Genomic DNA, 14989 nt, shown 5'->3' with positions numbered 1-14989 from the left:
GACCAGCCTGGGCAATATGGCAGAAACCCATCTTTACAGAAAATACAAAAATTAGCTGGGTGTGGCGGCACGTGCCTGTAGTCCCAGCTACTCGGGAGGCTGAGATGGGAGGATAGCTTGAGCCCAGAAGTTGGAGGCTGCAGTAAGCTGGGCAACAGAGTGAGACCCCATCTCAAAAAAAAAAAAAGTGGGGCAGATGACTAGGCAGAGCACAGAGGGTTCTTAGGGCAGTGATGCTGTTCGGAAGGATACTGTAATGGTGGATGTGTGACATCCATCTGTCCAAACCCAATGGACGTGCAATGCGAACGGTGGGTTAGCTGTGGGATTTCAGTGACTGTCAGGTCACAGTGGGCTCCTCCATTGTAACCAACACACCCATCTGGTGGGGATGTGGATAGAGGGGGAGGCTGTGCACGAAGAGAGGCAGGGCGTATATGTGAACTCTGTATTTTCTCTGTTTTTTAAGATGGATTTTTGATCTTGTCACCCAGGCTGGAGTGCAATGGTGCAGTCTAAGCTTACTACAACCTCCACCTCCCGGGTTCAAGTGATACTTCTGCCTCAGCCTCCCAAGGAGCTGGGAAGCTGGGACTACAGGTGTGTGGCACCACGCCTGGCTAATTTTTGTATTTTTAGTAGAGACTGGGTTTTACCATGTTGACCAGGCTGGTCTTGAACTCCTGACCTCGTGATCCGCCTGCCTTGGCGTCCCAAAGTTCTGGGAATACAGGCTTGAGCCCTGATGCCCAGCCAACTCTATACTTTCTACTCAGTTTTTCTGTGAACCTAAAGCTGCTTTCAAAAACAGGTTTTATTAAAAATTAATTTTACCTGGTCAGGCACGGTGGCTCATGCCTGTAATCCCAGCACGTCGGGAGGTTGAGGCGGGAAGATCGCTTGAGCCCAGGTGTTTGAGACCGGGCTGGGAAACATGGCGAAAACCCATCTCTATAAGAAAATACAAAAATTAGCCGGGTGTCGGTGGTGCCTGTCTTTAGTCCCAACTACTCGGGATGCTGAGGTGGGAGGATTGCTTGAGCTTGAGAGGTTGAGGCTGCAGTGAGACAGGACGGCGCCACTGCACTGCGGCCTGGACAACAGAGTGAGACCTTGTCTCAAAAACAGAAGAAAAGACTGAAGATGAAAAGGGCTATGGCTGCTGGGTGGGAAGACAAGGGAAGGGACAAATGGAAACCTTAAAGGTTTCTGCTAACTCTTCCCAAAGAATTAGAAACAATGTTTACCAAATGTTTCATTCCCTTTTAAGCTCCCCTCCCGTGAAGCAGTTCACCAAGGGAACTGTTACTTATTCTTCCTTAGAAACCCTGCCCCCTCACAGTTGTTCTTAACCTCCTGAAGTCTGATCCCCCTCCACCCACCACACAAAAGCACTGGAAGGAATTACCTAAATACAAGGCAGGATTACTTAAATCTGAATGAGTATTGAGTACCTATTTCTATATAATATATATATATATAGACAACATTTCCCTGTTGTCACTCAGGCTGGAATGTAATGGTGCAATCTTGGCTCACTGCAACCTCCGCCTCCCAGGTTCAAGCAATTCTCTTGCGTCAGCCTCCCAAGTAGCTGGGACTACAGGCACGCACCACCGCACCCAGCTAATTTTTTGTATTTTTAGTAGATACTGGGTTTTGCCATGTTGCCCAGGCTGATCTTGGACTTCTGGGCTCAAGCAGTCTGCCTGCCTCGGCCTCCGAGAGCACTGGAATTACAGGCATGAGCCATTGCACCCAGCGGTCTTCTCATTGTTCTGCCATCAGGAGCCGCTTCATGTGACTCCCCAGCCCCCTCAGCTTCCACTGTTTTCCATCACATGCAGAATAAAACCCAAAGGCTGGACCCCAGCTGCCCTCCTAACCTTGTTTCTTATCACTCTCCCACTGGCTCCTCCTAAACCAACCTCACTCCTTGCTGACCTCAAAATCACCCTGCACTTGGCTTATCCGATGAGATTGGGTGCGTTCAGGGTGGTATGGCCGAGACCCCACTGACAGCTTTCCATGGCCTTGGCCCACCTATCCTCCAAATTCTGTCAGCTCTCGCTTGTTTAAATTGTTTTATTTTTATGTCTTCTATAAATACAATTAAGTTTTTCACGCTTTGTGTGCTGATTCAGAAAAGTAAAATAAATAAGTGAAACAAATAACTAGCATTTAGGCTAATATCATTATGCAACATCCCCCCTGTGGATCCAAGACCTAAGATTGGACACAATGAATCCATACCAGCCCTGCGTCAAACTGCTTCCTGTGAAAACCATCCTAGGCAGCATGGTGAAACCCCGTCTCCACTAAAAATACAAAAATTAGCTGGGCGTGGTGGCTCGAGCCTGTAATCCTAGCTACTTGGGAGGCTGAGGCAGGAGAATTGCTTGAACCAGGGAGTCGGAAGTTGCAGTGAGCTGAGATCATGCCATTGCACTCCAGCCTGGTGACAGAGTGAGACTCTGTCACAAAAATTAAAGTATGAGCATAAATTAAATAACTGGTGTCATTGGCCCTCCACATATATTTTTTTCCAAAAATTATTAATAAACAATAAAGTATGGTTATTTCATATGCCAGTGCATACAGATTTTAACATTTGGATATATATTTCTTTGAAAGCTAGGATATATTTTCTAATGCTCTTTCATTGAAGTCAGCTCCTAACATTCAGCATAAATATGAGTTATGAATCCCAGTTATGTACCTGAGCCTCATTCTCCCTCCCTGAGCCCCGCACACTGCCCTGGGCCCTTCTTTGGCACATGGACAGATGAATGGGAGCTGCTGGGTGTGGGAGCACTGGACTGGGAATGAGACTTGGAGTATAATCCAAATGGCCCAAGAGCCCACAGTTCGAAGCTGCCGTGACAACCTCAAATCAGACTCTGCTCCTTAGTTGGCCAGCACCTATTTAGAGGAAGCCAGACTTTTCCACTTCGGGCGATGGTATCGGTGGTGGCACTTCCAGGGGGGACACAGCAGCTTAGCAGAAGGACAGATTCAGAGGGGCTCTTGGGAAGCTCATGCAGGGCCCACAGAGACCTTCTCTCTGGGGTTCCAAACTGGCATTTAGAGGGAGATTCAGTACTCACACCTGGGGTGTTTCAGAATATTCAGGGGACCAGAGAGACCAATGGGTGAAACAGGAGGATTTTATTAAGGTGGCCACTGACTCAGCAGATTAACATCCCAAGATTGAGCAAAGGAGAAAGAAAATGGTATACTTTTTATATATCCAGGATGATGTAACACAGGTTTGCAGAAGCCACAACAAAGGACCGTTAATTTGTAACATGTCTTGTGATGTATGTGACATTTGAAAAATAGCATTTTGAGAAATGCATTACACATTCTTTGGGTGTTATCTTGCCCTGTGACCTTGCAGCTGGTCAGCAAGAAAAACAGGAGTCTTGAGATGTCTAGGAACTTTGCTGAGAATGTGGGCAGAATAGATAAGATAGGTTTTAAGGAGTTAATTTTAAGCAGAGCTGGGGTTAGATTTTATATTGAACACAACACAGTAAACTGTGTTATGCAGCAATTGTAGACTACCATTGTTATTATTTAATTTCCCTCTTCATTTCCCCCCTTTGTTGCTTTTTATTAACTCTTTAATAGGAAACAACCGCATTGCTTTCAGCATTCACTAGTATTTGGAAGTTAATTTTGGTTTAGGTCACTTGGTATTCCTATGGGCTTATTTATTAGTTTTATGCCTGTTTGGTTTTTGTAGCTGGATGTCAGGGCGATGGCTTAGGTGTGTTGCAGAGCTTTTGAAGACAACCCTTTTGGGAGCGCCTTTGTATTTTTGGTGGACAGCAGGCCAGTGTGTTAGCTATGGTAAGCGTACAGCACTGAGTTGAATTTTTAGCACGAGATTGAGAGTTTCTCTCCTGCCATGAGAGGCACAAAATGATCTTTTAGGCCTGATGGCTCCTTTGTGCCTGTGCCTGTGCCTGTCTTAGGTTGTCTTTCCTTTGAAGAATCTTACCTGTCTTTAGCTAACCAGTCATCTACCCAGGGCCAGCCAGGGCAACAGCTCAAAAGTTGGAATTTGAGTAAACACAGGCCCGGGGCCTGATCTGCAGAGTGTTGTGGTTCCAGGAACAGTGCTATTATTTACCTTAAGTTGTTTCTTCTGCTAAGCTGTAAGACAATGTAATATTAGTTTTTTTCTGGTAAATGGCATTTCTCATCTATGTGGCTTGTAAATTTGTAAGGTAGCACATTTAAAGCTTTGGATGTTTCATTGGTTATGATTTTTAGAACTGCCTGCAGCCTAATGATGCAGTTAATTATATAGATGGGAGTGTGATATCCCCATGCCCTATTTTGGTGCCCAAGTGGCTGGGCCATAATAATTATTTTTTTCTGGGGGCCAGTCTGTGTTTTTTTCAGTTTCCTATTTGTACATTTATTATAGCTGTATCAGCTTAGAGCATCACTAATCCAAAGTGGGATTTGAGTAAGCACCGCCGGCTTTTTTTGAGGGTTATAGGATTTGCAGTTATGTCATGTGCACACCTAATTAGGACTTTCCTAATAGGGGTGTTATAACAAGTTGGGGCTACAAGTATTTGTTTTATTTTGAAGAAGTGTTTTTCCTACCTGTTAGGCATCTAAGGACACACTTCCCTAATGAGCATGGGTTACCCGAGTTAGATTGTAAAGGGTTTCTTTTCCTGTTCTTTTACAGAGCTCAAACCATACCCCAGGTAAAAGTTTGGGGTTCTAGCACACATAGGACTTCTTATTACCTGGATTACAAATTGAATAGGTAGTTCGATTATACATGCAAGTTCCTAGGGAAGCTCCTTTACACTCATAATGTGTTTGCTATAGTAAAGTTTTAACTTGTGTATTCCCTATTTGTGTAGTATGGGTGCACATAGGACACCCATACAGGACTTTGTCACTTAGTAGATTTACCATAAGGGCTGACATGAGCAAAATGAAAGGTAACATTTTTACACTAAGACTGGACAAGGAATGCTTTCTCCTGGGAGCGAAGCTTTGCAGCAATGTCAACATAGTAAGAGGATGCTTAACATTATTAAAATGACAAGGTTTAAGATTTTGCTTAAGGTTTTAGTTTATGTTTGCTTATCCGGTGGAGCTTCCTCGAGCTTCGGCCGCGTGTTGACTAGTCAGCTTCTGGTTGTGTGACTAGAGCAGGGCTCGACAGTTTCTCAGGGTCGTCTGCATCTGGAACCGGACCGAGCTGGTCCTGGTCCTTGTCGATGACATGTCTCCAGGTTAGCCTGGTGGGATATTCTGGATCCGGCTGACTGGTTCACTTGTCTGGGGCTGCTGCTTAACTGGCTGTGATGAATCCAGAGAGCAACTTGAGCAACTTTAACAGCAATGGGGGTGGATAAGGTTACAATAAAAGGGCCCAATGTGGTTGGGTTCCACTTTTTAACCTAGACAGAGTCTCTGGGTTTAAATGAATGGATTGGAATTGTTAAACTTATGGGTATTCTTTTTTGTACCCAGCTTTGTTTCATGGCTTTACCTAGGGCCTGCATTTATCTCCTTAATGTTTATTTTTCCTATTTTTTAAAAAAAAGATTTTCTTTTACCCGGGTTGTGGGGGGTGGTTTCCCAAACAAAACTTCATAAGGTGACTATTAGGTCTGTTTGGTTGGGTGCATCTGACTCGGAGAAGGACCATGGGCAAGATTTGATCCCACCGTAAGTGGGTTTCCTGACAGAGTTTCTTTAGGAATTGTTTCAGTGTCCAGTTTATTTGCTTTACCTTCCCCGAACTCTGGGGACGGCAGGCAGTATGTGATTTCCAACAGTTGAGAGAGATTTTGAACAATCTCAGCTACAAATGCCGGTTCATTGTCAGACCTGAGAGTCAGAGGCAGCCCAAACCTAGGAATACTATCTGTTAGTAATGCTCGAGTTGCCTCCATGGCTTTTTCAGTGCAGGTGGGGAAAACTTCTACCCAGCCGGAGTAGGTGCAGACAAGCACCAGCATAAACCGAGAGCCTCCTGCTTGGGGCGTTTCAGTAAAATCTACAAGCAGGTTTTCACATGGGGTTACTCCCACCTTTTGAATTCCCAGGGGCCAAAATGGCCCTTGCCGTTGGTTGTTCTGAGCACAGGTTAAGCATTGTTTACAGACGGCTCGGGAGATGACAGTGAGCAGTGGCACATAGAAGTGGCACCCCACTAGTGTTTCTAGTGCTGTTTTCCCATGTGAGTTTCTTGGTAGAACTGTTTTACAAACCTGAGGGCTATTACTTCAGGAAAAACTAATTTTCTGTTTGAGAACCTCCACCAGCCTTTTTTTGTATAAGCTCTGTTTTCCTGAGCAAACCAGGTCCTCTCATTTGGGGAGTAATTTGGCTTCTCTTTAGGCAAAGGTTCTGGGAGGAGAGGCATGGCAGTAGCTGCCTTCCTACCTACCGTGCTGGAAAGTGGAGTATTCATTGCTGCACACCTAGCTTCTGCATTTGCTTTCCTGTTTCCTCTTGCCTCTAGGGTCCCACGTTTTTGATGGCCTTGGCAATATATAACAGCTATTTTTCTTAGGATCCCATACTGCATCTAAAAGTTGTAGGATTTTTTCTGGATACCCTACACTTGTTCCTTGGGCAGTTAGGAGTCCTTTTTTCTTGTATATGCTCCCATGTACATGTAGCATAGCAAAGGCATACTTTGAATTAGTATATATGTTGACTCTTTTCCCTTTTGCTAGCAGCAATGCCTGCGTTAAAGCTATTAGCTCTGCTCCGGGGGCTGGGGTTCCTGTTGGCAGGCTTTGGGCGTCTACCACTGAATTTAGAGTTACAACTCCATATCCTGCCCATCTGACTTCTGTTACAAAGCTGCTACAAGCTGTAAAGTACTTGACATCTGGATTTTGGAGGGGCTGATCTGTAAGATCCCTTCTACTTGAGAATACTTGATCTACTGTCTCTATACAGTTATATAGGGGAGCTTCTGTTTCCAGTGGGAGGAGGGAGGCAGGGTTGAGAGTGTTTATAGTTTCTAAGGTTGTGTGGAGTTTTTACATAAAAGCCCTGATATTGGGTCATTCTAGGATTTGACAACCAATGGCGCCTTCTTTGCTCCATTAGTGTTAAAACAGAGTGTGGTACCCATACAGTTAACTGCTTTCCCAGAGTTAATTTATCAGCACTTGTAGCAGCAAGAGCCTTGAAACAGGATGGCCGTCCTGAGCCGCCGAGTCCAGTTGCTTTGATAGGCAGGCTATTGGGTGATGCCATGATTCCAAGATTGGGTTAAAACTCTGATGGCCACTCCCTTCTGCTCATGAATATACAGGAGAACGGGTTTAGTTTTGTCTGGCAGTCCTAAAGCAGGTGCCTCAACTAGAGCCTTCTTGATTGTATTAAATGCTTTTTGTTGCTCAGGCCCCCAGATAAAGGGTTTTCTTTCCCCCCCTTTTGTGTATTTATATAATTATTTTGCCATTAGTGAGAAATTTGGGATTTAAATATGGCAGAACCCTGTTGCCCCTAAGAACACTGTGACTTGTTGCTGGGAGGTTGGGGTGAGAATTCTACAGACAGCTTCCTTGCATGCGCTGCCTAACACATGCTGTCTGTCTGTGGCTTATGACAAACCCCAAGTATGTGACTCCTTCGCAGGAAATCTGGGCTTTTTTTTCCTCCTTTTTGTATACTTTATACCTTGCCTTCCACAGAAGGTGGAGGTTTTGGGTTCCTCCATGGCAATTTTTGATAGTGGATGCTGCTAGGAGAAGGTCATTTCCATACTGCCGAAGGACACAGTTTTTATCTGGTGGGGTGTAAGCATTAAGGTCTGATGCTAGGGCCTCACTGAAAATTGTGGGAGAGTTTTTGAACCTTTGGGGAAGCTTGGTCCGAGTATACTGGAGATTTTCCCATTGAAGGGCAAAGATGGATCGACTGACTGGCATGGGGGCGAAGGCAGAAGAAAAGATTCTTTTAGTTTAAAACAGTCAACAATACTGCATTGGAGGGAATTAGGGAGAGCAGAGTGTATGGGTTTGGAACTACTGGGTGAATAGTTACTGTTGCTTGGTTTACAGCTCATAGGTTCCGCCCTGGCCTATAATTATCACAGGTATGGTACAATTTATTACTAGGCAGCCATTTCTTTGATAAGGGTGGGATGTTCCAGGGTGACTGGCATGGCTCCAAAATGCCATGTTTCTTAGCCACTCTGGATGCTTTGCTACACCTAAAACAGCCTCCTGTGGTATGGGATACTGGTGTAGCCGGACTGGGCTGACTCCCACTGTTAGTTCTACTACCACTGGAGCATGATTCATGGCTAGTTCAGGTGGATTGTTTTCAGCCCGTACCTCCGGGAATTTACTAATTGGTTCTGACAATATAACTTCCTTCATTGGCCCCAAGTTTGCTTTATAGGTCCCTTCATACCCCTAGCAAATAATTGCCACTCAGCTTGTGGTACCGTGAAGGCTAATAGCATAGCCTTTGGTTACTTAAAATCTAAAGTCATGTTATCTTTAGGCTTAAAAGAAATTTGTACTTGTAGTTTTTGGAGCAGATTCCTCCCCAACAAAGGAACAGGGCAGCTGGGAAGATATAAGAACTTGTGCTGCACCTCTTGCCTTCCAGTGACATATTTTGACTGGCAAAAGGGTTTGTTTTTGTTTGTTTTTACCTGATATTCCTATAGCCCCAATAGTAGTAGTGTAAGACAGTGACCCACCAGTTTGGATAATATCCCACCACTAGGTATTGCATGGGGATAAACCCCATGATCTTTATAGACCGTTCTTTTGGGGCATGCATACTTTCAATGTCCTTTCTTTTTCCACACTGCACATTGATCTCTCTCCAGTCTGGGCCGGGTTTTAGACTCTGGTTTAGCTATATTTTTTTCTTGCCCTCTTCCACGTCCTCCTCCACATCCTTTCATTATCCCAGCTTTTCTTTCAACAAAGGCAGCTGCTGGTACCCTTCTGTTAGCCCCGGTCCTGTGCAGGGAGGGCGCAAAGCAGCAGAGTGTCTGCAACCCACCTGCCACCTTTCCAACGCTACTACAAGATTTGCAAGAAGGAAGAAATGGTCATTTGTGAGGAACCGTCTTTATTAACACAGATAAAATAGGGCAGTAGAGAAGTGCTGCAGGCTCGACGTTGCTCCAGCATGGGCATCTGACCAGACTCCTCCCCACAGCCATTGGCATCCACTGTCAGGTTTCAGTGTTCTGGACCTCAGGGCCTTCGTCCTCTCCAATCTAAATGCAGACATTTGACATGGACCAGATTTGCAAAATGCAATACATTCTTATTGACTCTGGTTACCCTGCTGTGCACGAGAGCCATAACCTCTTCCTCCTGTCTAGACTTTGGTCCTTTGACCGGCACCCCCCATTCCCTCCCTCTGCCACTCTCTGGCCCCGGGTCACCATCCATCTACTGGCTACTTCAGTGGGGTCAACTTGTTCAGATCGACACTTCTGGGGCATCACGTGGAATTGGTCTCTCTGAGGTGGTGGAGATGCTGAGTAGTGGGATTTCCTCATTTCACGGTGCACACATCTATCTAATCCTCACACTGCATCCCATGAATGTACAAGCATGATTTGCCAATTAAAACAATACTAATAAAGACAGAATAAATATAGTAAAATACAAGAAGTGCGGCTTCACCGCCCCACCTACCTGATTTTATCAGCCGCCCAACTATGTTGAGCGGCTTCTTCTCTTGGGTGGGCACAGGCAGAAGCATCTCATTAGTATTGAAATGCATCGCCTGGCAGCTCTGCGGCATTGCCTGGCAGCTCTGCGGCAGCCCCGGCCTCTTGTTGGCTGAGCCAACACAGCCTCGGGCTGCCTAGCTTGGAGGATGCTTGCTTCCTGTGATGATTGTTGAGCCAGGGTTCTCTGGGTGGTGCTCTGGGTGGAGGAGGCGGCCATGAGGTCGCGCTGGTGGGCTTGTTGAGCCGAAGTTTCTAAATCTTCACTGCCGATGGAGCTCCCGATGGAGGAGGCCACGTGGTCATGCTGGAGGGCTTGCTCAGGCACGGTTTCTAAATCCCCACCACTGCCGATGGAGCTCCCAATGGAGGAGGCCACGTGGTCATGCTGGAGGGCTTGCTCAGGCACGGTTTCTAAATCCCCACCACTGCCGATGGAGCTCCCAATGGAGGAGGCCACGTGGTCATGCTGGAGGGCTTGCTCAGGCACGGTTTCTAAATCCCCACCACTGCCGATGGAGCTCCCAATGGAGGAGGCCACGTGGTCATGCTGGAGGGCTTGCTCAGGCACGGTTTCTAAATCCCCACCACTGCCGATGGAGCTCCCAATGGAGGAGGCCACGTGGTCAGGCTGGAGGGCTTGCTGAGCCGAGGTTTCTAAATCCCCACCACTGCCGATGGAGTACCAGATGGAGGAGGCCACGCGGTCAGGCTGGAGGGCTTGCTGAGCCGAGGTTTGTAAATCTCCACCACTGCCGATGGAGCTCCCAATGGAGGAGGCCACGTGGTCATGCTGGAGGGCTTGCTCAGGCACGGTTTCTAAATCCCCACCACTGCCGATGGAGCTCCCAATGGAGGAGGCCACGTGGTCATGCTGGAGGGCTTGCTCAGGCACGGTTTCTAAATCCCCACCACTGCCGATGGAGCTCCCAATGGAGGAGGCCACGTGGTCAGGCTGGAGGGCTTGCTGAGCTGAGGTTTCTAAATCCCCACCACTGCCGATGGAGTACCAGATGGAGGAGGCCACGTGGTCAGGCTGGAGGGCTTGCTGAGCTGAGGTTTCTAAATCCCCACCACTGCCATTGGAGCTCCCAATGGAGGAGGCCACACGGTCATGCTGGAGGGCTTGCTCAGGCATGGTTTCTGAATCCCCACCACTGCCGATGGAGCTCCCAATGGAGGAGGCCACGGAGTCATGCTGGAGGGCTTGCTCAGGCATGGTTTCTGAATCCCCACCACTGCCGATGGAGTTCTCAATGGAGGAGGCCACGTGGTCAGGCTGGAGGGCTTGCTCAGGCATGGTTTCTGAATCCCCACCACTGCCGATGGAGTTCTCAATGGAGGAGGCCACACGGTCATGCTGGAGGGCTTGCTCAGGCATGATTTCTGAATCCCCACCACTGCCGATGGAGTTCTCAATGGAGGAGGCCACGGAGTCATGCTGGAGGGCTTGTTGAGCCAAGCTTTCTAAATCTCCACAATTGCTGATGGAGCTCTTGATGGTCGGGGAGGCCATGGGGGCATGCTGGGGGTCTGGATTAAAACTCTCTGCCTTCCTCTTCAGGCCAGCAGGTGAACTGGAACCTTGTGGGCTGGCAGGTGAACTGGAACCTTGAGTGGATGGAGAACAGGTGGAATCCCCAGGAGCAAGGGCCTGTAGTCTGTTGGTGGCTCGCTTTCTTATGCTATCAAAAATAAGGTAGGTGGCCATGGGATAATTATATAAGTTGTTTTTAATCGCCTTGGCGACTTCCTTAGGCCTGAATCCCACAGCCACCAAGAGCTGCATCGTTTCAGGGTTTGGGTGCAGGATTTGCTCTTCAGGAGTTGTTACAGGGAACTGCTGGCCGTTGCTGACCCACGGGTCCCCCAGAATTTCCTGTACTGTGGGCCGCTCCCTGGGATCTCTGATTAGCAGTTTCTTCATTAGACTTTTAAGGCCTTCCGAAAAAAAGGCCGGGCAAACATACCTTCCAGATTGAATTTTTCGTTTGAGGACCGTACGAAAGTTTGAGAAGAAGGGCCGACGCCTGGACATCATCTCGTACAAAGTGACGCCTAGGCTCCAAACATCCATGGCGGGGCACTGGTAGGCCTGGTCCAGGATGACTTCTGGGGCCATGTACAAGGGGGTGCCACAACATGTTGTCAGCCACTGCCCCTCATCGTAAGTTGTCGCTAACCCAAAGTCGGCGATCTTGATCTTTCCTTCACCGTCCAACAGGATGTTCTCCGGCTTCAGGTCTCGATGGGCTATTCTCCTAGCATGGCAGTACTGCATTGCTGACAGCATTTGTCGGAACATAGCCCGGGCCTCCTCCTCTGTCACGTAGTTGCTGTGCAGCCACTGGTGCAGGTCTCCTCCTGATGCAAATTCCATTACTAAGTGGCATGCCTCTTTGGTGTTAATTATTTGGTATAATTCTATGATGTTGGTGTGGTGCACAGATTTTAAAATAGTCAGCTCTGTCTCGCTAATGGCGACGCTGGCGCCAGTTTTGCGGGTGGTTTTCACGGCCACCTGGGTGCCAGTCAGCAAGTGGTGGGCCAGCTTCACCTCGCCGAAGGCACCACTGCCAATGAGGTGCGCTATTTGATAATACTGTAGCCCCTGCTCAGGTGGGGTGTGGGCCAATATCTGCCCCATGGTGACTGATGGGGGCAGATAACTACACTACACTAACTACACTACTACACTAACTACACGACTAAATACTAAGCAACAATACTGATTATACCAAAGTACACTAAAATACTAAGCAACTATACTAACTACACTAACAATGCTAACTAGAAAAACACCAACACCCCTCCCACAGAAACCCTCCCCCACCCCAAACACCCCCCACCCCAAACACCCCCCACCCCAAACACCCCCCACCCCAAACACCCCCCACACCCAACCCCCTCCACACACAGAAACACACAGATACAACACACACACGCGCACACACACACACACACACACAACTCGCAAATCGCAATCGCTGGTCTGAATCCACAGGTCACCAAAGAAGCTTCCAGGGATATCTTAGACCAAAAACCATGACCCAGCCAGGGCCTTATATAGGCCCTCCCTGTGATTCCGTCACAAAGACTTTTCATGACATCAGAGCAAAGCAGGGGCCAATCACGGCTGGGGATCATTCAGAATTCTGAGCATGAGCCAGTCATGGCTGGGGATCATTCACAGAGGTTTTCTCACTTTTGGTCCCCAAAACTTCTTCCTCTTTTTAAAAGAAAAGTGCTTTTGTCTAGATGGGTTATAGAGATTCATATTTAGTTTCCTAGCTACTTAAACTGGTACACTTCAACAGCATTTTCAGTTGTAGTTTCTTTTTCTATAATTTTTTTATTATACTCAAGTTCTGGGGTACATGTGTAGATTGTGCAGGTTTGTTACATAGGTTTACAGGTGCCATGGTGGTTTTCAGTCATTTGTAATTTCAAAATCTGAAATAGCTTTTGGATTTTGAAGATCTCCTAATGTCTACATGCAAAATATTCAGTTCCTTTTCTTTCGTCTCTGAACAGTTGGTCTCAACTATTGAGAAGGGAGAGAATATTTTCCTTTCCTTGTAGGGTTTTTCCTTCCTCATGTGGTTGACATTATGTAATGGACACAGAGGAAACAGACATAGCCTACCCTCCACGAGCCCATAGCCTCATCAGGAAGGCCCCCCAGCCATGAAGCTCCTTCAGCATGAGGAGCACCAGGTGAAGCGGGGGCCAGAGAAGAGTGGCCTGGGCCACAGGTCAGCACTGGTGAGGGAGGAAGCGGGGCTTTCTGGATGCCAGTGTGCTGAGCCCTGCGGTGTGAGGAGGGGTCGCCTAAGTGAGTAGGGACAAGGGCAGGAGGGTAGCCTCTGCAAAGGCCCAGGATGAATGAGGGTGGCTCTCTGGAGGGATGCACTAGTCTGAACGAGTGACTGGGGCCAGGTTGGGAGCGCTCAAGTCCCAGGACAGAGGCTGAGCCTGTATTCCAGGGCCGGGGCTGTGGAATAGTTCTGAGCCCCTCGCTGGGCCACAGCCCTGAGACCCTGACTCTGCTCCTGACCTGGGAGTGGGCTCAACTGAACTTCACCTCCTCACCAGCCTCACTGCCTCCAGCGTCCCCCACCCACGCCCCTCCTTTCAGGCTCCCAGAGGGATCCAAGGAAAAGCGACCTCTGGCCTACACCACCCACTGGCTGGCCCTGAGACCTTCAAGGAGAAGCCCTCCTCCTTGTCCACCAGGACTCACCTGGGCAGCCTGTTCTTCCCACGGCCCTGCCTTACAGACCACCCTGTGTGCCCATGCCCGTGTGGGTCAGGCCATCATGTTTCCTACACACAGTCCCCACTGCCTGGAGTCCCCTGCTTACTCTCCTGCACTGCGTGCCCTCCTGTCCCTTCAGTCCCAGCTGAGATATCTGGCACTCTGGGGAGTGTCCTTGAGCCCCGGACACAGAGGAGCCTCTTCTGCCCTGGATCCCAGGACTGCTTCTGCTTTCCTTCTGCCATAGTGCAGAAACCTCTACCCCCCCCACACACACACATGCACGCACATACTCACACCTCACACACACTTGCCACCATCTGGGGACATGGATTTCTGCCTGTTGGACTGCCTCTCTCCCACCCCAGCCTCTCGGGGACCCCAGGCAGGGGTGCTGCTATTAACAGTAGGGGCCCCGTAGGTGCACTGGAGGTGGGGAAGGGAAGGGCTCCCCAGGAATAGCCCTGCATGGATGACAGCCACTAGGAAATGTAGGTCTTTCTACATTTAGGTGGAGGCAGCAGGCACAGGCGGGAAGGAGAAAGTGGGGCTGGATTCCCACGGTTGCTAAATGCCAGGATGAGGTGCTTCTATTGCCTTCTGGGGAGCAAGCTTTGGGAGAGACTGAGGCCCACGAGGGCAGCACTGGGGAGGCTGGTCTGGAGGGAGATGGCCCCCGAAGGGGCACACCTGTGCCTGTCCCTCTTGACTCAGCCCTCACTGGCACAGGAATCCCTTGGTCAGGAATGGGGGGTGTCATGGCCTTCTGCCTGAACACCCTGACATGTTCCCCCCAGGATTCTGCACTTTTTTCTCTTTCTTTTTTCTTTTCGAGACAGAGTCTCACTCCGTCACCCAGGCTGGAGTACAATGGCATGATCTCAGCTCACTGCAACCTCAACTGCCTTGGTTCAGGTGATTCTCCTGACTCAGCTTCCTGAGTATGTGGGATTACAGGTGTGCACCACCACGCCCAGCTCGTTTTTTGTATTTTTAGTGGAGACGGGGTTTTGCCATGTTGG

General features: G+C 48.5%; 1 protein-coding gene across 1 annotated transcript in view; it reads left to right on the top strand.

Annotated features, from left to right (window-relative positions):
* Positions 1 to 12548, top strand: part of LOC135278021 (integrator complex subunit 8-like) — a 57321-nt gene extending 44773 nt beyond the window's left edge. Inside the window, exon 18 of the mRNA XM_064384307.1 lies at positions 11274 to 12548. Coding sequence (XP_064240377.1) covers positions 11274 to 11325 — 52 coding nt within the window. The 3' untranslated portion in view covers positions 11326 to 12548. The remainder of the gene's footprint in view (positions 1 to 11273) is intronic.
* Positions 12549 to 14989: the final 2441 nt, after the last annotated feature.

This window comes from Aotus nancymaae, unplaced genomic scaffold (genome assembly GCF_030222135.1).
Source record: "Aotus nancymaae isolate 86718 unplaced genomic scaffold, 86718_ANA_hifiasm-v0.15.2.pri h1tg000036l, whole genome shotgun sequence".
Classification (NCBI taxonomy): Eukaryota; Metazoa; Chordata; class Mammalia; order Primates; family Aotidae; genus Aotus; species Aotus nancymaae.
The sequence above is the reverse complement of the archived record's forward strand: the minus strand, read 5'-3'. Positions and strand labels throughout refer to the sequence as shown.